Source organism: Poecile atricapillus, chromosome 5, assembly GCF_030490865.1.
Source record: "Poecile atricapillus isolate bPoeAtr1 chromosome 5, bPoeAtr1.hap1, whole genome shotgun sequence".
Lineage (NCBI taxonomy): Eukaryota > Metazoa > Chordata > Aves > Passeriformes > Paridae > Poecile > Poecile atricapillus.
In genome coordinates, this window is record NC_081253.1 from 41,531,789 (window position 1) to 41,559,385 (window position 27,597).

A 27,597-nucleotide genomic window follows, 5' to 3' on the forward strand; every position below is an offset into this window, starting at 1 on the left:
GCTCTCAGAAGACAGACAGTGCAGGGAGCTGGTGTACCCATCCAGGTCTACCTCTTTCTCACAAAGGACACCCCACACCCCTTTGGGATGCAGGTAAATCCCCCAGGTGTCTGTGGCCATGGCACAGAGCTCCCCTCTCAGCCTTGATGGCTGTATGGTACCTGCAGCCCTGCCTGGCCACACAGCCCCTCACCTTGGTTGGGGTCACACATCCTCAGCGGTCTCCAAGCTGAAAGGGAAGGACAGGCACCATCAGTCACCTCCTGCCATGGGACATTGGCCAGCCAGCAGCTGGGACCTGTCTCCTCTGTCCCACGTCTGCCTCCAGCACAGGGACTGCACTTGCTTCACCAGCAGTGCCATTCCCCCACAGATTCCGACTGCTGTCCTGTCCCTCTGGTGACAGCACCAGCCCCCAGAATGACTGTCCCCCGCACCATGCACACCTAAAGCGCAGGCATGCGGTTTCCATTGTTAATAGAAATATACCCACACTGGCCCAGCCTGGGTGCCAGGCTCGTATCCTCATGGGCCACAAGGGACTGGGGACACGTGCCTGGGTGCAGTGCCAGGCATGGGGACAGTGCACCCTGACCCATGCTCCCGCTGCCCCCGTGCTCCTCCGCTGCCCTGCATTCACCAAACCTGCAGAAAAGTTCCCAGAAGAGGCAATGCCGGCAGCACTCGGGATCCCCGTCCTTGTCACGGCACTCCCTGCTGTCGAGCACCTATTAAATAGCGGGGCCCTGCCCCGGTGAGCCGGGATGCGGTGGGGAGGGGTGACACCGGAGTGGTGACACCGCACCGTCACCATGGACACGCGGGAAACGTCAACACGCCGCTCCCAGCCGGCACAAAGGTCCCACAGGGATAATAAACACAGGCGATGGAGGGCGGAGATTCCAGCTCCCGGAGTCATGGGATGGATGCAGTGAGTCAGCTGACCCCACCATGAACCCAGGCTCGGTGCTCCCCGCTCAGGCACAATGCCCAGGAACAGGGGTGACCTTCCCATAGGACGGGGCTGTGGGACAGCGAGGTGCGCGGCCAGACACTGCTCAGCCTGCTGCCGCGGTGTGCGGGTGGAGGACAGTATCTGGCTGTCACACACGGTCAACAGGGACTGGAGGCAGGGCTGGATGCCTGGATTTTCAGGTTTTCTTCTTGGAAGATCTATGAGGAGGGTGCAGGGTTTCTCCCATCTCAACCCGCTCCATCTCCCTGCTAACACCCCTGATGGTGCCTCATGTTTGGCAGTGCTCCCTTCCCAGGCAATTCAACAGGCTAGAATTGTCACACGCAGCCTGAAAGACACCTGGCAGAAAGGGACTGTGCCAGGTCTTGCCCCAGATCTCAGGTGGGAGGGTATTTCGTGGGGGTTTCTGGACACAGGGACTGTGCAGGATCAGGAGGTGCTCATGCACAGGGATCTTGTAGCAGGCAGTGCTACAAGGATCCCACCATCCCTTCCTGGGATCACTGTGGTCCCAGGCACTGCCAACCCAGTTGTCTACTTCTGCCCCAGGGATGGGAGGATGGAGCCTGGAGTCCAAGCCCCTGACAGCAAAAAAATCCCCCATGTCCAGGGAAAGGCCAGGGGATATGATGCTGCATGTGCCTGAGCAGAGCAGCCCTCCAGAGGTGGATACCAACAGAACCTAGGCAGCAACAATAGTATTTCCCAGCTGTATTTGCCCCAGAACATTCCCAAGCCATTCTCAGGCCACCCGCTTGTCCAGCAGTGCCAGCACGACCGCCAAGCTTTGCTTTGCCTCTTCCAGCAGCTCAGAGACCTTCTGTAACATCTGTGTGGGGACAAGATGCGTCATTTGGCACTTGGCAGGCCAGGAGAGCCATCCACCGAGTACCCTGCATGTCCTGCCAGTGGCAAAGGGGCACCAGCAGCCCCGCGGCGTCACCGCCATCTCCGCCCCCGTCAGCCACACCGCCTCTGCGGCCCAGCTCACCACAAGCTTGAACTCCTCGTCCTCGATGTCCCTGAGGTTGATCATGACATTGCAGTAAGCTCCGAACACTGCTGCTTCCAGCATTTTGGCTCCCACCTGGAGAAAGTCGGGCTTGCGAGAAGCTCTCCTGGTGACCCAGCTCCACCATACGGCGCTGAAGCAGGTCAGACCCTTACGCTGCAGGACTCCCACCCTGCACCACCCAGCAGCATGCAGCGTTTTCCAATCTCTTGGTATTCTCAGGAAATGGCTGCCAAAGAATTACTGGGTGGAAACCACTGGCCAGTTTTGGAAGCACAGCTGGAAAGATGCATCTTGGAGGTCAAGATATGAGGGAACACCTTGCAGGGCAAGTGTGTGAGCTGGAGCCATACCTGGATGTCAGATTTGCAGGCCAGGTTGCAGTGTCGTGCCAGCTCCTTCAGAGCAGGCCAGAGCCCGCTCACTTTCTCTGCCAGGCCATAGGGCACTCCCACGGCCGACTTCAGCCCCTGCTGCATGGCACTCCTGCGCCTGGGAGGGGAGACAGCCCTGGGGTGAGTGCTGAGTGGCTGTGCCTCCACAGCGAGCCAGTCCCCACCAGCCCAGCTAACCTCTCTCGCTCCTCAGGGGTGTTCTTGGGCAGCTTCATGGCTTCCTGTAGGTAAAGAAAAGCAGGTTTGCTGCTGTTATGCAGACCGTGCCTTGCATCAGGGGTCAGGGCAGACCCCATAGCTCCTGTGCCCTTGCAAATCTCCCTTAAGAGACGACAGTCCCTTCCCCTGGCGCTGGCTTTAGCGTCCCTGGAAGTGTTCAAAAAGGAAGCAGAAGTGGCACTTTGTCATATGGTTTAGTGGGTATGGGTGTACTCAGTAGAAAGTTGGACTTGAAAATCTTGGAGGTCTTTTCCAACCTTAATGATTCTATGATTCTAAGGTCAGAGCCCTGCTCCTAAGGAATCCAGAGCACATCAATCCCAGCCCTCCTCCCAGCTGGAAAGCCCCCCTGTTTCCCTGCAGGATGCCTCTGGTGGGACCTCACCATGTAGCTGCTGAAGGCATGGGAGTCAGCATCCACCATAGCCACCAGCTCTTCCATGGCCTGGTGGAAAGGGGGGATCAGCTTCCTCATGATGGGGTCCAGGTCCTCAAACTGCCGCTTCCCGTAGCTCATCAGTCCCACCATGCTGCCCAGTGCTGCTCCCTGCCAGGGTAAATCCTCCAGTAGGACACAGTTCCCACTGCTACCACCATGCCAGCTCCTCTTGGCACACCCAGGACCCCTAGGCATCTGTCTCGGTGTGGGGCACATACCAGGGCTCCCGCAGCTGCAGACACAGAGCCTCCTCCTGGCGCTGCCGACCTTGCTCCAACTGCTTGCACAAAGGCACCCAGTGGCTTGGCCACCAGCCCCCTGTCCACCTCTCCTGCCTCCACTAAGTACCTGCAGCACAAGTGGTTTAGAGCCCTCCAGGTGCAGAGACATCACCACCACCCAGACCCTTCTCACCCAGCACTGTTCTCTCCAGCATTGACCCCATGAATGAGTAGGGGACTAACCCAAAAAATGCAGCCTAAGGGTCATGGTAAGGACTGGGAACCCCATGGGGACAGCTGGGGAGCACAGGTAGTGTGGGGGTTGCCCTGAGCTGATGCAAACAGCATTTCGTGGGACAGAAACACCCCTGCAGCCATGGGCCAGGAGGGTGACAAGGACTTCACCTCATGGGTGGATTTCCCTTCCTTTCCCCCCACAGACTCATGTTTCACACCAGGTGCTGCAGCATATGAATCAGAGGGAGTGAAATTTGCATGGGGATAGGGTAAGGAATTTAACATTCAAATCTGGCCATGAAACCTGCTCCCACTGCCTGCTGAAGCAACCTGAAGTTCCCCCACTCCATGTTCACATACATCAGCATTTTGGAGCAGGGAACCACCCTGCTCCTGCACACCACCCAACAGAGATGTCCCCAGGCTGTGAAGAGGAGCTGGGAGCAGTCTCCACTCCCAAAACAAGCTGAGTGCAGGATGCAGGCAGCAGGATCCCGCCTCCCATCCAGGCAGGAACAGGCACCATGACAAGAAGTAGGATGTGGGTCCCTACTCGATGATGCGCTCCCGGGGGTGAAATGGAGACAGGGAGTCCAGGCCCAGCCGATTGACCACCTGCAAGGAGCAGCACTGCTGTCAGCCCTGTCACATAAGTCTTGCTGCATCCTCATTCCCCACTGCTAATTAACCATGGGTGAGTCAGCGCTTTGACTGGGCCACCACCCCTGGCACCACCAGCCCATCCCCTCCCAGACTCGGGGGCAATGTGCGGTCACCTCCAAATGACTGGGAATTGTACAGATAAATCATTAGCTTGCTCTTATCTAGCACGTTCCCCACAGGCTGGAAAAGTCCCTCCCTCCTGCAGTGGAACAGCAGAGCCTGTCTCCTCCTTTCCAGCTTACTCCCCATCCTGGGACAGCCTCACATAATGCCACACATTGTCCCTGAGATCTGGGGACACCTCCTTCCCTCCTGGCTTCCATGCAGGCAAGACAAGTGGCTGCTACCCACACCCAGTCCTCATGGGTTGTGGTTCCTGCTCCCTGTGCATCTCAGCGTGCTCAGCACAATAAAGCAATTTGTCCCACTTGCTGTCCCCACCCCACAAAATCCACTCTGGAGACAAGTGTCGTGCCTGGGGCCTGAGCAGTCCCAAATCTCTGCTCAGTGCTACTTCGGGAGGCTGGTGGGGGGTGGGATGTGTCTCTCTCATGATCCCACCCTTGTGCTGGTAGCAGGAGAAGCCACATTACCAGCCTGATCTTCTGTTCCTCCTCCAGGATGAAAAGTTTTTCCTTCTTGATGTAAAACTCAGCTGCATCCATCATGGCCTTCTTGGGAATGAGCCCCACCAGCTGAGACCCCACCACTGGGAGATTCAGTTCCTGCAAAGGACATCAGAAATGTGATTTTCCTCAGAGCCCTGCTGCCACTACTACCCCAGCCTGGTGGTCCTCATCCCTTCCCAAGACATGGGAAGCTCACAGAAAAGCTTTCAACAGAGGAGCTGGGTTGCAAGTTGCTGAGTTTCTGGGGGTTTTGTGCCATTTCGCACTTTGGCTGAGCTAACCATGAGAGAAAACAGAGCCTGACCTGAGGGTAGGTCATAAAGCTTGGTGAGAGACATCCTCTGGGAAGCCCCCTTGGGAACAAGCACCCCAGGCCACCCACCTGTGCATCTCGGCAGATCTCCTCATAGACGGTGTGGAGTGGTGTGGTCTCAAAGTCCAGCAGGTTCGTCGAAACCTGGGCCATGTTCTCCTCCTCCAAATACCAGCCAATGCCCTGCACCTTCTTCAAGCGCCCGGGCTGCCAACAACTGCCACATTCAGGGCACAGCCCAGGAGGTGTGGGGACAGGCAGGTGTGCTCCTGGTGTGCCCACGCTCCTAGGGTACCTGGTTGGGCCCGCGGCCCTGCTCGCGGATGTTGAGGGCAATGCGGTGAGCCAGTTCCTTGGTGCACAGCAGGTTGATGTTGTACGCAATAAGGAAGGTCCGGGCACCTGTCACTGTGGCCCCCCACCGGGGGACAAAAGCTGGGGGCCCAAAATCAGGAGCCCACTCTGGTTTTGCAAGCTGGGGAGGAGGGAGGACACCGTGTGGGCTGGCACCACCCAGGAGGACATGCCACCTTCCCGTCTCCCTCCCCAGCTGGAATCTGCCATGACCACTTGTGTCACCAGCTCCTCTTGGTGCAAAGGGACTACACCAGCGCCCAGCATGCTCCCTGAAGCCAGGGAAGTACAGATCAGGACTGTCCAGCCTGTGCCTCCACCAGACTCACCTTCTCAGGGAGTGCCTCATACTCTCCAGCACGGATGGAGGGCAGGGCTTTCCTTCTCTCGTCCCGTGCCGCCGCTCCATACAGGTAAACTGCAAGACACAGTCAGGGGTGAGCACCAGCAGGCAGGGGACTTTCTCCAACAGTTGGAATCATGCAGGGTGGGATGGAATGTGGAGAGGTTCCTGACCCCACTCACCAGGCACACCCAGCTCTGCTGCCAAGCGCTGCCCGAAGATGTGGGCACAGGTGACACACTCCTCCATGCTGACGTTCCTCACCGGCACAAAGGGGCAGACGTCCAAGGCCCCCATGCGAGGGTGCTCGCCTGGTGGTGGGGCAGATACAGGAATGGGAAGTGGGAAGAACAAGAAGGTAAGAAGGGAGAACAACCCTTTCCCACACTCTTACAGATTGGACACAGTTGCTGTGAGAAACCATAGAATCACAGAATAATGCAAGTTGGAAGGGACACACGAGGAACATTGAGTCCAACACCTGGCCCTGCTGTTGGGCCGCCCCAACAATCCCACCATGTGCCTGAGAGCACTGCCAACACTTCATAAACTTTGTCAGACCTGGGGCTGGGACCACAGTCCCTGTTCCAGTGCCATGCTTGGTCCCAGCAGCACAGCAGCCCCCTCTGTGCCAGCCCAGCCCCTGGGCCTCTCCCAAGCTCACCTGAGTGTCGGCTCATGTCAATCAGCTGCCCAGCCACATGGGCCGCACTCAGTGCCCCCTCCACCACGGCCTCGGGGGACCCCACAAAGGTGTAGACAGTGCGGTTGGTGGAGGCACCAGCATCCACATCCAGCAGCACACATCCTGGTGTCCGGGAGATGGCCTGTGCCACTGCATCAATTACCTGCCGGACAGCAGACAGGAGCAAGGGGGCTGCACAACAGCCATAGCTTTTCAAGAGAGGGGACATCTCAGCTCTCCCCCTTCCCACTGGTGATGGGGTTGAGGATGATCCTGTGATCAGTGGGGATGCAGCCCTGCACAAGCATCCCACTCCCACCCAGGGGGTTTGGGGCACCCCTGGCTCCCTAAACTTGCCATGGCTGGGGAGAGAGACCTGGCTACTGCTGCATGTCACAGAGCTCCGCCACAAATTGCTGTTCCTGAGGATACATCCTCCACATGCCAGCTTCCCAACACATTTGGCTCTGCAAAGCCTCTTCCCTGGAGGAGGCTGTGTTTTTACAGCCATGCTGGGTTTGGTGAACTCTCCTGCCACTGGCAGAGCCAAAGTTCAGTTGAAAGCTGATGCCCAGGACAGACTCCATTAACCTGGACAGCATCTTTTGGCACAACTGCAAGCAATATTTCTCTGCAGGGGTATCCCACACTAACCCCAGACCTGGTGCTAGAGCAACCTGCAGCCAAAGGTGGAGGAGGTCTGAGCCCCTGCTTCTCACCAAGGTGCTGTAAGGGAGCTGAGGCTACCTTTAGGCATTTCTGGCACTAGCCAGGTAGTGAAAAGTGCACAGCACTGTAAAGGAGGCACGGCAGAGTCTAACAGTGGGTACTGCCCTGAAGGGGGAAACCTAGCTGTCAGCACCCTGGTGTCACCCACCCATCAGCCCTTCTACATACTCCCTCACCTCTTTGTTATTCCCCTCTGAGAAGTTGGGGACGCATTCCACCAGCTTTGCCATGGTCCCAGGGTCTGCTTGCACCCTTCAGCTCCTGGCTCAGCTCTTCACACCCCGGGGTTTTCCTGCACTTTCCAATCCCACTGCGAAGCAAAAGCCTCTCAGCAGCCGACCCGTTGCGTCTTTCCCAAGCTCGAGTTTCTAATTAACTGAATCGATCTGTGGCCAGGGGACAGAAAGGGGCTTGGATAAACACATGGTACTGGCCCTGCTGTGCTTGGAACATCTCCAAGCACAAGGGCTCTGGGGGGCCAAATGGCAGGGCTCGCCAGCACCAATTAATGGATGACGAAAAAAAATCTACTGCAATCAGCAATATGCTGTGATTACCACATGGGACAGCCAAGTCACTGCAACATGAACACTGTTCTTCGTGGGGGAGACAGCTCCTTGCAGGACCTTCACCATGGATATCAGGTAAAATTCATCGCTGTGAGCAGGATTCGAACCTGCGCAGGGAATCCCTATTGGATTTCGAGTCCAACGCCTTCACCCCTCGGCCATCACAGCCCTGGGCCCCATGGTAGGGGGGGCACCCTGGTGCCAGACAGGACCGCGCTGCATTTTGCTGGGAGGAGGGAAAGTGTCCAGGATGTGTCACAATCCGCAAGCTGGGATTTGTGATGTGGTTCTTTTATTCGGTCTTAGAGTACAAAAGATTATCAGCAAACCAAGGGCTTAAACAGTAAAGCACTCTTTATTGAGTGCTCATCAGCACTAATATGTGACAGAGGGAAAAGAGGATAAAGCAAAGCATAAGAGAAAGAGAGTAAGGGGATTATAGCTACCAATGTCTAAGCCCACTCAGCCGTCCAACGACGCAGAGTCTTCTGTCCGTTGGGGAGATCTCAAAGGAAGGTAAGTTTGGGGTATAATTTTATAGTCTTTTACAAAGCAAGGGGCACAGGGCCAAAAACAGAGGAGATTGATGATCACTGTGATGAATTCCATTGCGCAGGGGGCAGATGTAGGGTACAGAGCAAACCACTTCTTACAAGCCTTTGCTCACCAGCAGGAACGAAGGCAATGTGTCACGGAAAGCCATTGTCCAGGGTACCACACACAAACCTTTGCTCACCAGCAGGAACGAGGACATTGTACCATGCAACCACCTGCAAACAATCACTTAGCAAACATCCACCTCAGCTAGGCCCAAACTCCTAAACCAAGTCCCTTGTGATATTCAGGGTCTCAGTCTCTGTCCTTGAGACGGTTGTGAGGCAGATGAGAGAATCTCCGTACCGCCTCTTACAGGATGTCTCAAAACCCAAAATAGTGCGGCTCGTTGGTCTAGGGGTATGATTCTCGCTTAGGGTGCGAGAGGTCCCGGGTTCAAATCCCGGACGAGCCCTTCTCTTTTTCGTATCCACGGCCGCGACTCAAGCGCACTGCAAACATGCCCTCACATTCCCGCTCACCACCTCCGTCCCGCCCGGCACTGCAGCCGGCCGACACGGCCGCGGCCCATCTACACTCCGCCCCTTACATGGCCTCTGTGCCTGGAAAATAACCTCCCTGCTCTGCCGCACAAGTATTCCCCCTATTCCAACCCCCTCACCAGCCCAGTGACACCTAAGGGACACTCAAATGCTTGAACCCCTTTTCCCGAGTTTGAACAGCAAGCGAAGGCAGCAGACACAGGGATTGTCCCCGAGCAAGGAGAACGCCAGCACACACACTGTGTTGGGCGGGGGGATGTAGCTCAGCGGGAGAGCGCTTGCTTTGCATGCAAGAGGCCCTGGGATCAACCCCCAGCATCTCCATGTCCTTTTGCCTCTCCACACCCCTCTCTGATGCATGCGGGGCAGCCAGACACCCTCCAGACCCCCCCAGAAAATCTCGGGGGCTGCCTGTGGATGTGGGATTGCCTCCTGGCACACCAAAGCAGTCAGCGAGGAAATGCCCGCAGAGATTTCCCTCCCTACCCAGGTGCTGCAGGGTGTGGAGATACCCAGTGTTCCTTCCCTGTGGGGCTGACGGTGTCTCTTGGGGTGACCACTGGTACTGGGGGGAGCAGTCAGGTGGCAGGGAGGCGCTGGGTGCCCAAAAAGAGGGCTCGTCCGGGAGTTGAACCCGGGACCTCTCGCACCCTAAGCGAGAATCATACCCCTAGACCAACGAGCCGGGGTGTGGCATTTGCCCTGTGTCTGCCCTCTGGCCCGAGACACCCCAGACGCTTCTCCGCTGCCCAGCAAAATGCTGATCCATGTACACGCTGCCACACGGGGCCCTGCCTGCACATGCACCCGTACACCCCTTTACAGCCTGTGAAAAATAGCATGAGTAAATTCGTGCTAAAGTTATAATCTTGTTTGACAAGTATCTTAGCATATTTCCAGGAAACCTTCCCTGACAAGATTATAGTGATATGCAGCAAGGCCAATTCGTCTGCAAGAGTGTATTTCCAAGAAACCAAACGAAATTACAACATGTACACCCAAAACAGCATGAATATTTGTCTGCAAGAAGTGTATTCCAAAGGACCGCCAGAAAGCCTGATAACATATAAAAAGCACCCTGGAACAATCGCAGTTTGTGAAGCATGGTGGTGAAGTGCTGCAGAAATTCTCCTCCCTGTCTCACCTGGTGCTGTTCACCCAGCACAGCACCGAACTGATTTTTGCTTATTGTTTCTTTTTACGACTGTATTTTGATCATAGAATAAATTTCTTATTAATCAAATTGGCTACTCATTTATAACACAACCCTTCCACACCTCACACATGGCACCAACTCACACTTCCCACACTGCTCACTGCAATCCCCCCTTACCACAGCCCCGGCACCGCTGCACCCCATGCACGGACAGCAAAGACACCCCATGCATGGACAGCCCCTGGCACACAGACACGGCCATTTGCTGCCAGTGACGTCAAACATAGTTCGCAGGGGATTGCCTTTGCAGAATGCCCCATGGAGAAAGGTGGCACAAAAACCACTGGCTATTCCAGCTGCTGCAAATAGCTGGTGAAGGGCATTTATGAAGGGAAGAGGGGCTGGGAGTGAGACATGCTGGATCTGGAACCTCGTGGCCACAGCAAGAAGCACCTCCCCACTCCCAGAGTGTAAGAAGCTGCACAGAGTCCCAGCTGCCTCATTGGGCAGTTCCAGGTGAACCAACGAGGGCCTCACATGGCTCCTTGCACACTCTGCTCCCATCCAGTCACCTCATGGTTGCCAGGGGAAACCTGAGGTTGTGCCAGTGAGGAAAAGTCTCTGACGTCCAGATCCTTAAAGCAATTTAATCACAGCACAGGAACACAGGAGCTGCTCAAGATGGTGCTTTCGGGAAGGGAGCCTCAACCAAGGTATCCCCACCCCAGCATGGGCCCTCTCCCTGCTCTTGCAAAGGGCGTGTAGCTCAGTGGGAGAGCACTTACTTGCTTTGCATGCATGAGGCCCTGGGATCCACTCCCAGCATCTCTATGTCCTTTTGCCTCTCCAGACCCCTCCCTCCTGGATGCAGGGCTGTCAGAGCTCCTTAGGAAAGGCGTAGCACTGCCTCCTGGCACTTCAAGCCTGCATAGAAATGCCCAAGGCTCTTTCCCTCCTCTGCCTGGAGGCTGCAGGGCACTGGAGCACTTTGTTTTCCTTCCCCAAGAGTCTCGGGGTGCCTCTAGAAGTGAACATGGGTGCTGGGAGGAGCAGCTGGGAAGGAAGGCTGGTGGTGCCCAACACCTCTTCTGGGAGTTGGACCGACGAGGTGGGATGCACTGCTCTCTCCAGGACAGGGCCACGAGGAGGTGTCCACTCAGCAAGACGGGAACCTTGTTCCACCTCCCCACACCACTCCCCTCAGTATCTTTTCCTCACCTCTCCCGGGTCTGCAAAACCTGAAGAATGCCGGGTGTGCCACTGCCCCGAGGGCAGTCACAGTCCTTGCATGGGGCGAGGGAGGAGCAGGGGCTGCTCTGCCTGCCAATCACCTCATGTCAGCTTCTCCTGGGAACCCCAGCGAGGGGCTGCAGCCGTGGGTATCCGGGCGTTGGGTAAAATTCGTCGCTGTGAGCGGGATTCGAACCTGCGCAGGGAATCCCTATTGTGTTTCGAGTCCAACGCCTTCACCCCTCGGCCATCACAGCCCTGGGTGGGCACCTTGGTGCCAGACAGGACCGCGCCGCATTTTACTGGGAGGTGGGAAAGTGTGCGGGATGTCCTGGGACGGGGGGGGCGGGTTGCGGGAAAAGTCGAGTACTTCGGCTCGTTGGTCTAGGGGTATGATTCTGGCTTAGTGGTGCGAGATGTCCCGGGTTCAACTCCCGGACGAGCCCTTCTTTTTGGGCGCTCGTCTCTGGATTCCGGGCACACGTGGGGCTACGCTGCCTTGCACAGGGGACACGGCGTGCCCAACACGGTCCAACCATGATCGGGATTGGTCTCCTGAGTGGGGAAGGGCCGGTCGGGGCAGTGGGGGACGGCAGAGCACGGGGTCCATGCTGCCATTTCAGCCATGGGTGGGCGGCACACCCCCACTTTCCCACTTTCACTTTGGGAAAACCTGGTGTAAACGGAATTTACCTTCGCCGCCTTGTGGAGGAAGTGGAAAAAACAAGTCATCAGGCAACTGGAGATGCTGGGGATTGAACCCAGGGCCTCTTACATGCGAAGCAAGCGCTCTCCCACTGAGCTACATCCCCTGTCGTAGGGGAGGGGGGCTTTTGTGGAGGCCACATTTTCCTACTACTGCAGGAGTCGTGTTTAAGTGTCAAAAATGATATTAGCTGAATGACAGGCGCTACAGCCACCCCACGGGATGCCGTTTGCAGGGAGCTGGGGAATGCAAGGGCTGATCATCCCGCATCAGGTCAGCAGAGAGCAGCACTCAGGATCTCTTGCACCCAAAAGTGCAAGACATCTATCCCTACATCAACAATCTGGAGTGTTGCACTCCTTTTGGCTCCCCAGCCCTACCGTTTGGAATTCAGGGTACAACTTTTCCCCACCAGACCCACGGCCTTGAGGAGGAATTTCCAGGCCAGCCATGCCAGGAGGCAACCCCAGGGCGTTTTGAAGGGACTCTGGCAGCCCTGCATCCAGCAGGGAGGAGTCCAGGGAGGCAAAAGAACATGGAGGTGCTGGGGGTTGATCCCAGGGCCTCTTGCATGCAAAACAAGCACTCTCCCGCTGAGCTACATCCTCTGCTCCAGCAGTGGCCAATTGCTGCCAACCCTTGAAGCTCCATACTGCCTGCAGGAATTTGCCAAGCCAGGATGTGGGACCAGCCCTGTTCCAACCCATGTCACAACCCCACAGATCCCTGTGTGAATCTGGGACAAGGGACAGGAGCTGTGAGTGCTGAGTAACCAGCAAGTTCTACCATCTGCTCTATTTTCCAAGCTCCCATGGGGGTCAGCAGGGTGCTGGTGCTCCTATGGGTGCCATGGGGACTGTCTTGGTTCTAGAAGACAGGTGTCTGCTAGGGAGAGCAGGAGCTTCCCTTGGGATGAAAGAATGTAGACCCCCTCCCTCCGAATTATTATAATTTTGAAATCAAGGGCCTTTCAGGCAGAGATCTGGGGATAGGAATAACAGTTCTTTACTAGTATAACCAGGCACACAAACAACAATAACTACAGCATTAACAAGAAAACAGAACCAGGGCCCCCGTGACAGCTTTCTCGGCTGAGACGGGATGGAGGAGAGGCTTTGTTTTCACAAACCCCCTCGGGCGGGCAGTCCCGCTGCTCCTGCAGGGCTCTGAGGAACACTCGGCTGGAACAGCAGGGATGAGCTGAGATCCTGGGCTGGTGGATGAGGTGGAACAGCAGGGATGAGCTGAGATCCTGGGCTGGTGGCTGAGGTGCAACAGCAGGGATGAGCTGAGATCCTGGGCTGGTGGATGAGGTGTATCAGCAGCTACGCGGTGGTGCCTGGCACTGCCACACGTCCCGGCAGGACAGGGGGTGTGAGGCCACCAACAAAGAGGGGAGAAGGAGAAGAAGCAGCAGCTCCGTCTGGGTGATGGCGAAAATTCCCTTCTCCCCACCGCAGCAGCTCCGCGACCCAGCAAAACGAATGTCTTTCCCCGAAGCCGAAGAAAGCCAGCCAGAAACTGTCCCCACCCTCCTTTCCTGCCCCCTTCTCCCCCTGGGCCCGGCCACTCTTTGTCCTTTATCAGTCATCCACTAAATACCCACAGTTAGGTTGTCTCCGCAGCTAATGGGTAAAAATTCCATGGGCAGGCCAGAACGACAAAACAACAAAAAAAAAGGACACCTAACCCTCAACAGGGACGCATCTCTACGGGAGGATATGGGGAATTTTTCAGGACACAGTTCCTGAGGGTTGGGTTGTCTTTAGATGTGCTGCGGTGCAAAGATGAGCTGCTGCAGGAGGCTCAGCTGGTGGAGACCCCCTTCACACAGGGAGAACAGTGCAAAGAGATGATTTGCAGACAGCAGTGAGCCTCCACTGCCGATTGTAACACATGGCTGTGCCAGAGCAGAGATTACCCGCCTCCAAACTCCCTGAGCTGACCAAGGAGAACTGGGAGGATGGTTCAGCCACAGTGTTTCATATCACAGAGGGGTGGAGGGGAGCAGGCAAAGGAAACATTGCAGCCTACGATTGCCAGCTCTTGCAGCCCCCCACAGACACCCAGCTCCTTCAACCCCATGTAACCAGTGCTGACAGGAGCTACCCCACACAAGCAATTACTATATCACCCATCTCCTCTTTGGGTGGTGTGCAGACACCTCTCCGCAAATGTGAATTAACAGCCCTGGAATGTTTAATCAAACAATTCTTGAGTTTAAAACTTAGATTCCCTCCCAGGATCCTGCAAACTGCTGGGATCTGGGCTCTGCTTTCATTGCGCTCATCCCAATCTCTCCCTGAGGGCTGCCCTCCACAGCAAAAGCCTGGAGCAGAGGAGGGTGTAGGAGAGCCAGGAGCAATGTCTGCTGGTGATGTGGGCTCAGGATGACACAATGCTGGTGGAGCCAACAGGGCTGAGGGATGCAAGTCTTGTGAGCCCCATTCCCACAAGAAGCACCAGGAGGGACAGACCAGCATGCCTGTGCCTTTTAATTTGCTTGCTTTTTCCCTCCCGTGACTCACACATGTGGGCAGCCTGTTATTTTCCTGTTTTATGGGATCTCCAGCCCCAGGGAAGAATAGGAACCTTTGGCAGAGCCATTGTCTGTCTGTCTCCGCAGGTGTGGCAGGGAGGACACCTGAGCCCCTGCCCTGTGCTTGATGCCTGGGTGTCTGGGGTGGGATATCCTCAGTGATGCCCTCTCCTCCCTCTTATCCTGACCATACAGCCACTTTCTCTCCCCTTCCTCGATCTGGAAGGTTGGTCCAAGCTCCATCCATCCTGTCCTTGGACACATGCAGGGACTGGACATGCAAGTCCCAGCTCTCTGTCTGCCATGCCTGCAGGCTCCTAGCTCCAGGGGCTCTGTCTCTCACCTGGCTGGCTCTGGCCAGCAGTCCTTGCCCCAGTGAGGAGGATGAGGGATGCTGCCTGTTGATGCAGCTCACTCTTCCTGCATTGCCCTCAGCCCAGTGCCCCAGTGCCAGTCTGGGATACACCTTTTGCAGCCCATTAAAGGCACAGGTGGTGGATCTGTCTCTCCATCTTCTCCCACTGCTGTGACACACCACAATTTTTGTCTTCTCAGCTGAAGCTTCAGAGAAGCTTCAGATTGACATGTTGACCCACCAAGGATCCAGACACCACCAATCCTTCCAGCTCTATCACCAACACCATACTGCCTGGAGTTTCCATAGTATGATAGAATATCCTGAATTGGAAGGGGCCCATAAGGATCATCAAAGTCCAGCTCATGGCTCTGCACAAGACACCCCAGCAATCCCACCCTGTGCCTGACAGCGTTGTCCAAATGCTCTGGCAGCCTTGAGGTTGTGCCCATTCTCTGGGGAGCCTGTTCAGTGCCCCACCACACTCTGGGGGAGGAACCTTTTCCTAGTCCATCTTAACCCTCCCCAGACAAAGTCTCCATTACAAATGGTCCCACTCACTTGCTGTTCATGGCAATCTCCCCTTTTCCACCACAGCTCTCCTTCCTCCTCAAACCATGAATTCCTCTCTCCTTCACACCTCATCTACCCCCAGGGTAGGAAGGTACCCATCCTCCAGGAGCCTGAGGATACTGAATGACCACAGGGAGAAGATTTCCTCCAAGGCTATGAAGTAGCTGAGGGAAGATGGGGAAGTGGGCAGGAGACATGAATCTCAACAGGTATGGCCAGAGGGTGACACCTGGGCTAAACTCCAGGATCTTCTCAAAAGTGCTTCTGCTGCTTTTGAATTCTATAGGTAGGCAATGCTGGGACCAAATGCCAGGACCCAGCTATTTCCCTCCATGTGCTTCTACCTGCTGAGTGTTATTTTTCCTCCCCATCTTGTTATGTAGCTCTGTGTTTCTCACTGGAGCCTTTGGCTAAGCTGCCTCTACAGAAACGTGTATTTAGGGCCTGAACAGCAGGTCTGGGGGGGGGCAGGGGGGAGGTCCTGCCTGGGGCAAGGGCTGGCTTGGGGGGAAAATGTGGTGAATTCAGGACTCCTCTTGAGGTGGAAGCCAAGGAGGCACAGCTCACAGCTGGAGTCAAGGCTCCCATGGGAGACAGAGTTCCCAGACCTTCAGGACAGGAAGCCCTAAAGGGCACTGAGGTCCTCATTTCCCTGACTGTCTGCACTAAGACATCACAATTTTCAAGTCAAATCAAGGAGCTGTGTACATTTTTGGAGACACTGGATTTTCCAAAATAACAAATTAAAACCTGTATAACCTCATCAGTGGAGTCATTCAGTGCAAAGCTACATAAAAATGTCATTATTCTGACCATCTGCTCCCTCCTGGACTGTTCTGTGCAGCAGGTTTGGGGAAGGCAGCTGCACAAGGCCTGGAGACCTACAGCTTCCCAACAAAACTTTTGCTGGAATTCCAAAGCTTTTTGTAATTTTTTATTCAAAATTTTGCATCCTATCTCTGCAGATAATTTCCAGAGCTGGGATAAAAATATCTGAGCAGTCCTTGGAGGAAGTACACCTCCCTTCTCCTGGTGGACTGGCTGCTGAACAATTGCCATGCAAAGTTTCTCCAGATTAGGAGCACCTCTGCAAAAGTCTCCTGGGCAGTAAAACCAGTAGAGCTTGGTCAAATGCTTTTGATGATCAATAGGCTTTCAAGCTCAGCATAATCCCTCATTATAAACATTCACAAGCTTTATGCAAATACTTCTATTCCTCCTTCCATCAGCTGAAAAGGTTCTGCCTGTTGATCCATGGCATCTTAAAAAGAGGCTCTACTCAATTCATGACATCTGCCAGAGATTCCAGTGTCCCCTATCCACAATGCAATTATTGTCTCTTCTTTTTCACTCTTCACTGTCACTCATTAAATACTGGGTAAGCTTGGCATAGGATGCCCATTCAGAGGAGCCCATCTCCCAAGAGTCCCACTTCTACCTTTTTTCCCTGACTCTACATCCACCCTCCTTAGCTCAGCTCCCCAAAATATCGCTGCAAAAATGCAGGGTAAATGCCATTTTGAAATATCAAACCTTGACATTCCCAGCTCCTTAAGGGAATAAGCAATAAAGTCTGGTCCTGCAGGAATTCCTCCCTGAGCAGGTGCTTGCCCTGGGGCAGGAGGAGAGGTTTCCAGGATGAGAAGGTTGGCTTGGGACTGGTCCCAGCAAACCACACACTTTTGTCAGCACAGGGGGAGATGGGCAGCAGAAACCCCCATTACATGTAAAAACCAAACCTCCCCAACAGCAACAAGCTGCCTCTAGAGGAGGTCATCCCTCCAGACTTCTGAACAAGGGACAACAGAAGACTTAGTCTATCATGTAGCAAGACTTTAATGAGAAGGAGACTGAACCAGTTCAGAGTACAAGTGCATTACCAGTGCTCAATAACTAAATGGATAAACCCCACTTTGGGACAAAGTGATCTCTACAAGGTGTCCCCTCGTCCCACCACCCCATGACTATCATTTGCCATCTACAGCCTGCTAGAAGCATTTATTTCCCAGCCAGCAGCAAATGTCATGTAGAACATGGAAATATAAAGACTTAGTGAGATAAACACATACAGAGGCATAGTTTGGAGTGACAAAGGCGCATAGCTCCCATCCTCCTGGGGCAACTGCTGCGAAACCCAGGGGCATGTCCTTAGTCCTCTTCCCTAGTCTTGGTCATGTGCTTCACTTGCCCTTCCTGACCACACAGCTGGCACAGGCAGGAAGAGGAGCCCTCCGGGGACACCCTACAGCCCAGTACCCAGGCACAGCAGTCCCGCCTTGCCCAGCCCCCGGGAGCCCACGGGGATGCCGCAGCAGTGCAGGTAGCTCCCAACCGCCGCGGACGCCGTGGAGCCCACCGTGGTGTTCTGCGGGAAGGAGCTGAGGATGGGTCCAGGCAGCGTGACCATGACTGTGGGCGGCTGGATGAAGGCGGTGGAGTCCCTGCAGCGGCGGAAGCAGGGCTGGTTGCAGCTGGTGGCCAGGGGCCGAGGACCGCAGGAGGAGGGCAGGCACAGGCAGGACATGGCTCTGCAAGGACGTGCACCTGAAAGCCAGACCCGGGGTGTAAAGGCAAAGCAGAGGCTAGTCTGTCCCTGCCAAGTCCTCACGCAATACCTCCCATAATAAGAGGCATGGGAGAGCGAGCTAGAGGGTGAGTTTGGATGGTTTAGAAATACCAAAAGAAGGCTTCCCCCTGCCTCGGTCCATAAACTACTCAGGAGAATGAGGGGAATTTGGTTTGAGCTGCAGGCTGGTCTGAGAAAGTTGGAGGCACCAGGTGCTGGGACCAGAGAGCACACTCTTGCTCCAAGCTGACTGGGAGCCTTTGGCAGGCAAGGTGCTCACAAGATGCATGTGATGCATTTTGAAGCAAAACCCATTTAAGTCAACACAACATGAGCTGAGCCATCCCATCCCAAAATATAAGGGACCTTTGATGCCCATCCGTAAAAACGGGTGCATCAATCCCTGCAACCCAGGCATGTCCTGCTCTAATTTGTTCTTCTCCTTCAGCAAGGAAAATCATGCAGGTTGCAACTGACTGTGTGGTTGCAGACCCTGTAAGCCCTTCATCCTGCAGCCCCTTGCACTCTTCATTTTAAGGCAGAAATACACCCTTCACTGATGTCCTATGCATCTGGAAGGGAGGAGGGAGGGGTAGGGAAGGGGATGGAGCCCGTCTCGACTTACCCAGATGGAGGTGGCAGTGGCAGCAGCTGGAGCAGGTGGTGGGGCCAAGCACTGTCCCCACAGTTTTATAGAGTGGCCCAGGCCCCCAGGGGAGCGGGTGCATGCCTTCTGCCTGAAACTCCCCACCAACCAGCAGTTTTCTCCTGGAAAGCTCCCCCAACTGATTAAACAGTTCCCTCTGTCATCTCTCATGTTTTGCTTCCATGTAATACTGAGTAAGATTGAAATTATTTGGGCTACAGGCATTAATTACCTTCCTTCCTATGGCCAAGGGACATTTTAGGTCTTTATGCCACCAGGCAGGAGAGTGTTTCAGCAGAATTTAGGGCAGACGTATCCCTACCTTCCTCCCAGCACAACCAATTCAGCTCCATGGTGCACCTGAGGTGAGAACAAGGATGTAAAGAACATAAAGTAATGTAAAGTTCTGTGTAAGGAACATCCATTTGGAGTGAAATCCTGTGCTAGGGATGGCAGGAAAGCTGAGGGGCTGCAGGAGTGAGGATATGAGCTATGTGGACACAGGGACTTAACCCAGCATGAGCAATTTCTCATGGGTTTGGACGTACTTAGAGGATTTTCCTTTTTTTTTTAATTATTATTCCTCACACCTGGATATGAGTCCTGCTTGTAAGTCACATCAGATTTTTAAAAATATTTTAAAAGCAAAAAAGTGGCTCTGAAGTCTACCCCCACAGGTGACACACATCTAAACTGGCTGATTTTGTGCAGGGAGCTGAATTTCAAGAGCCCTTCCATCCTGCTCTTCAGATAGGGTAGTAGCAGTGAGCCAGAAGGTCACAGGTGTCCTTCCTCGTGATGGAGTGACATCACCAAGACAGGGTTAATTACAGTAATTACAGGCTGTGACACCAGATCACTCAACCTTCACTTAAATGTGAATCACCTACATGGGGGGTGGGGCGGGGAGGGAGTTGCTGATGTGGTCTCAAGCAGGACCATGATGAGCCATCATGAGCTCTAGGGGCAAGGAAAGTTTGAAAAAGTCTTTTCATTTCACACCAGCAGAGCCCAGTTGACGGCACAAACATCTCCTGCCCTGGAATAAATGCTGACAAGTACCGGGACACATGTACTATGCATGTATTAGGCTGTCAGCATCCTGGTAAAGATGTGCCTTGTGGGGTTTGGGGGGGTCACTTGAGTTCTTGAGATGATTTGGCCACAATGGATCGTACTGAATGGTTCCTGGTGACTCCTCTCCACCCTGCCTGTCAGGGCAATGAAGCCTTTCCAAGGATCTGAGGCTGAGCTCAGCTATTTTATAACATCATTCTGGAAGGGGAAAAAGGAAATCAGGCTTTCTGGGGTTCAGCAGAGGACATGGGCTTCAGGGAGAAGCAACCTGGCAACTCCTGGAGTAAGGCAGGATGGTGTGGGCTCATCATTCATAATCTCCTAAATGGTGACTTAGCAAGCAGGAAAAGATGAAGTTTTAGTTTAATCTTTACTGTGCTGCTTTTTGCACTACTCTTGAATAATTGATGCCACAAGTGCACCTTGGACCCACAGCCTGATAATTAAACCCTTCTTCTACCAGTCTGGTTTTCTTTCTCTTCATTAATTAATTTCCCTTATTTTGGGGGTTTTTTTTTGTTGGGTTTTTTGTGGGTATTTGTTTGTTTGGTTTGGTTTTTTGTTTGTTTTTTTGTTGCTGTTGGGGTGTTTTTGTTTTTTGGTTTGGTTGGTGGGTTGGTTTTTGGGGGTTTTTTTGGTTGGTTGGTTGGTTGGGGTTTTTTGTGCCTCTGTGCACTCCCATGATCTCAGGAAAACTTCCTGAGATTAATCCCTTCCAGGCTTCCAGTTTCTGTTCACATTGGACTATCATGTCCCAGAATAATATCCATGGATGCAGTGATACTTGGGATAAATGCAATGGGCCACTCAGAGGGGGACTGTTGTCAAATATGAGCAGTTCTATGGACTGAAACAAGTCATTTGCCTAGAAAAGACATCAGGGGAAACAAAAGGCACATGTTAAGAAATTAAAATAATCATATTTGTGTAATGATTGAATTTTTAAAAAGGAAAACAATAGGGGAAAGGCAGATATTTGGGAGATAAACAAAGATTGAATTTTCCAATCCATATTCATTTCAGGAATGAGCACTTTCTGCGTGAAATGTGACTTTCTCTGGAAGAACCTCAAACCTGAGAAAATTTCACCAAACCAAACATGTCGGATCCATTTTCTTAACTTTTGCACAGATCCAGGATGTGTGGCCACCTCAGCCCTGCCTCTTCCTGCAGGTAAGGACATGAAAAACATGGTCCAGTATCAATAATCCATGTGTTTCCCTTCCTATCACCAGCCCCAGCAGCACTTTTCATTTTGATTTCCAACACCCCAAGGGCTGGATGTGTCCTAGACTGGTGGAGGGTGTGAGCTTTCCTCTGTCCTAAAATTTCTCCTGAAAGCCAAAGGCAAGAGCACATCTTGGAGCAGCAACAGACATACCGCATCCCATCTCCAAGGAATGTCTGCATGCAATGTCTGCATCTCACCCAGGGCTTGCCTCCCAGCAGCAGGACAGCCAGGGACCACTCCCAAGTGGCGGATGGATGAGTGGGACACCCCAGTGCCAGGAGGCAGAATCTTGATGCAGCCAGATGCAGGCATGGAGCATCCTGGCTGCCTGTGTCCTTGCCAGGTCAGACTCAGGGTGCTCCAGGGCCACTGTGTGTGGCCCAGGGAGTGGAGCCCAGCTGGTGCCACTGGGGAGAGCCAGGCTCTGGCTGCCAGGTGCTGTCCTGGGGCTGCAGATGATCCAGTTCCACGCTGCCACAAGATCCCTGTAATTACCAGGTCCCTGGGTGGGCTGATGCCTCACAGCACCACCCCTCATCACTGCTCACCAGGACAGGAACATGTGTGTGCCAGGGCAGGGTTGAAGGGTGTCCCAAGGGAATCAGTGGGGATTCTCTCCTGGCTGACTGTGTCCTGCAAGTCTCAGGTCCCATCCTGTGACCCAGTCTCCCTGCCATGCACTGCCATACCCCTGCACCCACCACCCCAGCCCATTTCACCATCTCCAGCTGCAAGTTGGTCTCTCTTTAGGGCTGGACCCAAACCCATGCATTTTTCCCAGGAAACCTCCCACAGATTCCTTGGAGGACACCTGGATGTCTGGGCAGGGACATCTCCCTTTCCTGAGGTGGCAGAGCTTGACAAGCACCACAGCATCTCATGGCAGTGGAATGGGATGGGGCCAGTATTTCCCTGCAGCCTGGTCATGGTTTCTGGCTCAGGAGATGCTGATGGAGGGAAGCAGCTCCTCACTGGTCTCCAGGCATATCTCCCTAAGCCATGGGAAGGAAATGTAGCCACAGGGAAGGTCAAAAAGGTAAGCTAAGCCTGAGCATCCTCACCTTGCCTGGAAGCTATGGCATTGCTTGGCCACATCCTCATCAGTGGAGAGGAGTAGAGGGGAGAAGGGAAGGCAAGACTGGCATGATGCCTTTTCCCCGTGTGCCTCAAAGCACAGACACTGCCAAATGCAGGGCTTTCCTCTCTGCAAGACCACTGAGATTCCAGAGGCAGTTTTACCTCTTTCCTCTTCATCTTGCCGTACATCACAGTCTCCTGTCTTCAGGAATCTCCACTGTGAGCACTGCTCCAGGCACAGAGGGGAGCTGCCAGTGCACAGCAGCTCTGCCATCCCCAGAACAAGCACCTCTGGGACACGGCAGAGGGTGGCTTTTGAATCTCATTGGCATCCCTGGCAATGCCCAGAGGTGCCCAGTCCTGACCTTCCCTGACTACAGTTCAGTGCCCCTGGAGAAAAGGTGATGGGATGGCAGGAGAGGCTGGCAGGTGGGCTCAGGCATTGCTCAGAAGGCCATGCCAGTCCCTGAGCCACCAGGAGCAGGTTCAGCTTCCACGGAAGCAGGAGTGCAGGGGTAGATGTGATGAGTGTTTGACACAGCATAGCGAAACACGGAGAGCAGGAGTATACTGGGCAGGCTGTGCCAAAAGAGCTACTCTAGGAGAGGCGGTTCTCAGGGGACCCGACGAGGGTGGGATTCGAACCCACGCGTGCAGAGCACAATGGATTAGCAGTCCATCGCCTTAACCACTCGGCCACCTCGTCCCCCATGCCAAACCTCCTTTTTTAGCAGAATTTTTTCAGCGGATTTTTTTTGTTTTGGTTTGGGTTTTTTTTTTTTGTTTTTTTTGGTTTTTTTTGTTTTTTTTGCCCACAGACATCAATACTAGAGCTGCTTCTTCAGGATGTCCTTCGGTGTGCAAGGCTGGGCAAGGCAGAGCCCTGGCAGCCTCTGTCACAGCGGGGCAGGGAGACAAGCAAGCGGTTGTGATTAATTTGCCCCCTCCCTGTTCCCTTCTGTGTTCATAGGGTGGCAAAGGGTAATGTGGCATTTATTGTTGGCATGAAAAGATGTGCACCACGCATCTCCATTACTCACCCACACCCAGCCTGTGTCCAGACAGTTTTTCCTACATGATTCAGCACTGGTTGTGCAAAGTAATAGGGAACATGGTGGGCATCCAGACAGCATCTAATGTATCTCTCACTTCCCAGATGCCCTGGTTTCTGAAAACAGTTCAGGCCATCTCTCCAATATGAGGAGAGAAGGGAGAGAAAGCAGAAGGAAACATTTTACCCCCCGAGCAGAGTAACGGGGGACAGAGCACTAGGGACTGACAGTGCCCAGAGCAGGACAAAGACCCCTAGCAGTGCCCCCAGTTTGGGACAGGGAAGAAAAATAGCACCACTGGCTGAGGCACCACTGGGAGTCGAACCCAGGATCTCCTGTTTACTAGACAGGCGCTTTGACCAACTGAGCCATGGTGCCCACTGCTCTTTGTAAAACTGGGTGCTCCTTAAAATACCTGACCCTCTGCCCATATATCCCACACTGTTGCCCCAGGTTTGGGGTACCCCAGCTGCAGCTACTCCCATCTCTTTTTGCTGCTGGGAACCCTCCCAGTGCTGACCCAAGGCCCTGGCACAGGGAGCCCAACACATCCTGTAAGCACGACCACCTGGGTTTGGGGGTCCCTAGACCTTACAGGGACATGCTGCCCCCTCCCCTTGCTCTGGCAGATCTGTGCCAGCTGCCACCCTACACTGCCCTGAGGTGACATCCTCAGTCTCATCTCCCTCTCTGGCTGCTATCCCCCAGCACCAAAGGTCATCCAAAGGCAATGTTCACCCCATGTTGCACTATAATAGGAACAGCAATAAACACGACATGACTCTTTTAGCTGCATTATCCAAGAGAGCAAAGTTTATTATTCTTGATCTTCTTTTATAGGTATGTTTGAGAAGGTCTGAGAGGTAAAACTCTCATTGGTTATTAAAGCAACACATCACCATTATTGGTTAAGTGGAACACCACCCACTGAATGTTTCTTGCAAGTAAATCCTAAACAATACCTGCAAAGATTGTTGTCCTTTACCAAAGACTGTTTGGATTCTTTCTTATGCTTTCTCAGGCCAGAGTGAGAAGCCTGTGTAACTTAGTATCAGACAGGCTCTGTGCTCCCTGCCTGCTTTCAGCATCCATAACCCCAAGAGACACCGTCAGCCCCACAGGGAAGGAACACTGGGTATCTCCACACCCTGCAGCACCTGGGTAGGGAGGGAAATCTCTGCGGGCATTTCCTCGCTGACTGCTTTGGTGTGCCAGGAGGCAATCCCACATCCACAGGCAGCCCCCGAGATTTTCTGGGGGGGTCTGGAGGGTGTCTGGCTGCCCCGCATGCATCAGAGAGGGGTGTGGAGAGGCAAAAGGACATGGAGATGCTGGGGGTTGATCCCAGGGCCTCTTGCATGCAAAGCAAGCGCTCTCCCGCTGAGCTACAGCCCCCCGCCCAACACAGTGTGTGTGCTGGCGTTCTCCTTGCTCGGGGACAATCCCTGTGTCTGCTGCCTTCGCTTGCTGTTCAAACTCGGGAAAAGGGGTTCAAGCATTTGAGTGTCCCTTAGGTGTCACTGGGCTGGTGAGGGGGTTGGAATAGGGGGAATACTTGTGCGGCAGAGCAGGGAGGTTATTTTCCAGGCACAGAGGCCATGTAAGGGGCGGAGTGTAGATGGGCCGCGGCCGTGTCGGCCGGCTGCAGTGCCGGGCGGGACGGAGGTGGTGAGCGGGAATGTGAGGGCATGTTTGCAGTGCGCTTGAGTCGCGGCCGTGGTGAGTAGCGGGTGTGGATACGAAAAAGAGAAGGGCTCGTCCGGGATTTGAACCCGGGACCTCTCGCACCCTAAGCGAGAATCATACCCCTAGACCAACGAGCCGGCGTGCACTGCCCCTCCCGCGCCCCGCCCTCGCCCGGCCCGCCAAAACGCTGCGCCGACGCTGCTGCCCGGGGACCCCTGCCCGGGGACGCTCCCTGCGCACGGCCTGCGCCCGCAGCCCCGCCGGGACACCGCGGCATCAGCGCTGCAAACATGGCCCGGACATCCCGGACATCCGCACCCCCGGACATTGCCCCGCACCCCGCTCCTCTGCCCGCCGCGACGCGGCGCTGCCCGCACGGCTCTTCCCCCTCCGCCCTCAGCACCGCGCCTGTGATGGCCGAGGGGTGAAGGTGCTGGACTCCAAATCCAGTAGGAGTTCTCCCTGTAGGTTCGAATTCTGCATCATAGCGATGGGTTTTACCTGCCTATCTGGGAGTTCATCCCACTGTAATAGATAAACTTATGAATAAAAATTCGTAAAGGTCTAAATAAATATATTGGTAGCTATAATAATAATATAAAATAGAAAATACAGTGTGGCCAAAAAGGTCCTTCCCCAGATCTAGTCGCGAATTCCCATTCAGGAGATAACAATGCTAGCCGGCACCCAGATAAAGATCTTAGCCGGCGCCCATCAACCGAAAAGAATGAGCAGGACACGAGCCATCAGGCTGACAAAGGAACGAGCTCGGAGGAGATATCCATCGCCGGACCTGAACACCCCACCTGGCAGACCACGGTTGGGGAAGCAATCAGACTGGACAAAGGGCTCCAAACCGGATCCAACCACTCCATCCTGATGGCCCGAACCAAAATAAAATCAAGGAACATTCAGAATCTCTTTACATATGAGGAGACTCTGCCCGGACATCGATTAACTCTATTCCCCAATGCCAGGAAATCCATTCATCCAACAGTCAAGGACCTTTGGTGAATGGTGCCTGCTTGGAATTTAGCCTCAGGACACAAAATGCCTATAAAAACCCAGGCCTATCATGGATTTGGGAACACCTATACCTTGGGTATAGACCCCTGTCCACCCAGCGCTGCGCTGACCTATTTATTGTGGTTTTTCCCTTTCGTTGCAGGTGTTTAAATTGTTTTATAATAAATTGCTTTTTATTGACCATATTTTGCCATTGCATTTATAACACCACCTTGGTGTTCACGGCGTCTTATCTTTCTGCTGTCAGGGAATAGATAGCATCTTAGGGCAGGGAGCATGGACCACTGACTGTGGGGTCAGGGCAAAACCTCCCATCCCAGAGGGCAGGGAGCAGTGGGAGAAGTTGGGCCACCCCGGGCTATTTCCTTTTACCCATGGGCCAGGTGGGACCCACACACCACTGCCCAGGGCAGTGGGGCCAAGATGCCCAACAATCCCGGTTTGGGGTGTGTTTCCACCTTCAGATATGAGGAGACGTGGGTCTCACTCCCAGAGGAATCATCCCTTTGGTCAGAGCCTGTCTTGTTTTTCTGTGGAGGTACAGAGTGCTCTGGGGTCTTCCCCTTGTTCTCCTCCAGTCTCTTCAGGTTGGGGCTGGGCAGGATAAGTGGGGCAGCTTGGGGGAGCTGGCATGGGGTGTGGGCACCCACTGTGCACCACTGCTGTGTCCCATGCCCCTGTTTCCCCCCCCACCAACTCCTGGGCCTGCCACACCCTCAGGCAGCATCAGCACTTTTTGGGGGTGTCTGTGGGGCTCTGCCAGCCCCACATGCAACAGTGGGTTGTCGAGAGAGGCAAAAGGACATGGAGATGCTGGGGGTTAATCTCAGGGCCTCTTGCATGCAAAGCAAGCACTCTCCTGCTGAGGTATGTGCCCCTGTGCAAGGGCAGAGTGGTGTCCAAAGGTCTTCATGGTCCACTTGCCCCTGTGGCTGCTGGATCTAGGGGAGTTATGCACCATGGACACCTCCAAATACTGGCCCCATCTCCTGGGCAACACAATATGGATTTCCTTGTTCTAGCCTGTGCCAAGGGGCAAAAGGCAGCATCAGCCAGCCTCCTCAACTCCCAGAATTGTGGGGCATGGATCTGGGACATGAATCTCACTTAAGGTGTGAGAGGTCCTGGATTCAGCTCTAGGATGAGCTCACCTTTTTTGGCACCTACCTTCTTTGGCTGGTACATGGGACTGTGGCATAACCAAGGCTCTGGCACAGAGGGCTGGGTGCCCCTTCCTGGCTGAGTGGGCAGGATGGAGCCCCAGGGCTGGCAAAGTGTGCTCCAGGGATGAGGGGACCCAGTCAGGCCCTCTCCCTTCCTTTCACAGGGGGATGTAGCTCAGCGGGAGAGCACTTGCTTTGCATGTACGAGGCCCTGGGGTCAACCCCCAGCATCTCCATGTCCTTTTGCCCCTCCAAGAGCTGCTGTATCCCTGGGCATCCTTGGAGGATGCTTCCTGGTGCTGCCTGCTTTGTGACCGAGGCACCTGAATTTTTTCCAGCCATCAGTAAATATCCCTTCATGTTCCCTTTTCCGAACCCTCCAGTGTGGGTGCTGGGGCTGAGCAGAGCCCCACACCAGGCTGGGAGATGGCATAACCTGAGGCAAAGTGGTATGTCCCCAGCTGTCCCCACCTGGGGGGGACATTAGTGGCTGTGATGGCCGAGGGGTGAAGGCGTTGGACTTGAAATCCAATAGGGATTCCCTGCGCAGGTTCGAATCCTGCTCACAGCGACAGGTTTTACCTGTCCTTCCCTCAGGATTTTTTGATCCCTAGAGACCAGTGGACAGAGAAG

General features: G+C 54.3%; 2 protein-coding genes and 12 non-coding genes across 14 annotated transcripts; 4 read left to right on the forward strand and 10 right to left on the reverse strand.

Annotated features, from left to right (window-relative positions):
- Nucleotides 1–1,667: 1,667 nt before the first annotated feature.
- FTCD (formimidoyltransferase cyclodeaminase) lies at nucleotides 1,668–7,581 on the reverse strand. Its single transcript, XM_058839406.1, has 14 exons — nucleotides 7,392–7,581; nucleotides 6,466–6,649; nucleotides 5,984–6,112; nucleotides 5,788–5,876; nucleotides 5,400–5,579; nucleotides 5,174–5,311; nucleotides 4,756–4,887; nucleotides 4,053–4,114; nucleotides 3,260–3,389; nucleotides 2,988–3,149; nucleotides 2,561–2,604; nucleotides 2,342–2,480; nucleotides 1,968–2,063; nucleotides 1,668–1,805 (listed from the first exon to the last, which is right to left on the reverse strand). The coding sequence occupies exons 1-14, from the start codon at nucleotides 7,443–7,445 to the stop codon at nucleotides 1,719–1,721; spliced, it is 1,626 nt and encodes a 541-aa protein (XP_058695389.1). The 5' UTR covers nucleotides 7,446–7,581; the 3' UTR covers nucleotides 1,668–1,718.
- Nucleotides 7,582–7,870: 289 nt separating this feature from the next.
- On the reverse strand, nucleotides 7,871–7,952 carry TRNAS-CGA (transfer RNA serine (anticodon CGA)). The gene has a single exon. It is a non-coding gene; the product is annotated as a tRNA-Ser (tRNA).
- A 769-nt stretch (nucleotides 7,953–8,721) lies between these two features.
- Nucleotides 8,722–8,793, forward strand: TRNAP-AGG (transfer RNA proline (anticodon AGG)). The gene has a single exon. It is a non-coding gene; the product is annotated as a tRNA-Pro (tRNA).
- A 340-nt stretch (nucleotides 8,794–9,133) lies between these two features.
- Nucleotides 9,134–9,205, forward strand: TRNAA-UGC (transfer RNA alanine (anticodon UGC)). Its single transcript has one exon. It is a non-coding gene; the product is annotated as a tRNA-Ala (tRNA).
- A 289-nt stretch (nucleotides 9,206–9,494) lies between these two features.
- On the reverse strand, nucleotides 9,495–9,566 carry TRNAP-AGG (transfer RNA proline (anticodon AGG)). Its single transcript has one exon. It is a non-coding gene; the product is annotated as a tRNA-Pro (tRNA).
- Nucleotides 9,567–11,442: 1,876 nt separating this feature from the next.
- On the reverse strand, nucleotides 11,443–11,524 carry TRNAS-CGA (transfer RNA serine (anticodon CGA)). The gene has a single exon. It is a non-coding gene; the product is annotated as a tRNA-Ser (tRNA).
- Nucleotides 11,525–12,007: 483 nt separating this feature from the next.
- Nucleotides 12,008–12,079, reverse strand: TRNAA-CGC (transfer RNA alanine (anticodon CGC)). Its single transcript has one exon. It is a non-coding gene; the product is annotated as a tRNA-Ala (tRNA).
- Nucleotides 12,080–17,682: 5,603 nt separating this feature from the next.
- Nucleotides 17,683–17,964, reverse strand: LOC131580012 (beta-keratin-related protein-like). The gene has a single exon (XM_058840644.1). It carries the CDS (start codon nucleotides 17,962–17,964, stop codon nucleotides 17,683–17,685), a length of 282 nt encoding a protein of 93 aa, XP_058696627.1.
- Nucleotides 17,965–22,661: 4,697 nt separating this feature from the next.
- Nucleotides 22,662–22,743, reverse strand: TRNAS-GCU (transfer RNA serine (anticodon GCU)). Its single transcript has one exon. It is a non-coding gene; the product is annotated as a tRNA-Ser (tRNA).
- A 650-nt stretch (nucleotides 22,744–23,393) lies between these two features.
- TRNAT-AGU (transfer RNA threonine (anticodon AGU)) lies at nucleotides 23,394–23,467 on the reverse strand. The gene has a single exon. It is a non-coding gene; the product is annotated as a tRNA-Thr (tRNA).
- A 945-nt stretch (nucleotides 23,468–24,412) lies between these two features.
- Nucleotides 24,413–24,485, reverse strand: TRNAA-UGC (transfer RNA alanine (anticodon UGC)). The gene has a single exon. It is a non-coding gene; the product is annotated as a tRNA-Ala (tRNA).
- A 355-nt stretch (nucleotides 24,486–24,840) lies between these two features.
- TRNAP-AGG (transfer RNA proline (anticodon AGG)) lies at nucleotides 24,841–24,912 on the reverse strand. The gene has a single exon. It is a non-coding gene; the product is annotated as a tRNA-Pro (tRNA).
- Nucleotides 24,913–27,128: 2,216 nt separating this feature from the next.
- TRNAA-UGC (transfer RNA alanine (anticodon UGC)) lies at nucleotides 27,129–27,200 on the forward strand. The gene has a single exon. It is a non-coding gene; the product is annotated as a tRNA-Ala (tRNA).
- A 253-nt stretch (nucleotides 27,201–27,453) lies between these two features.
- TRNAS-UGA (transfer RNA serine (anticodon UGA)) lies at nucleotides 27,454–27,535 on the forward strand. The gene has a single exon. It is a non-coding gene; the product is annotated as a tRNA-Ser (tRNA).
- Nucleotides 27,536–27,597: the final 62 nt, after the last annotated feature.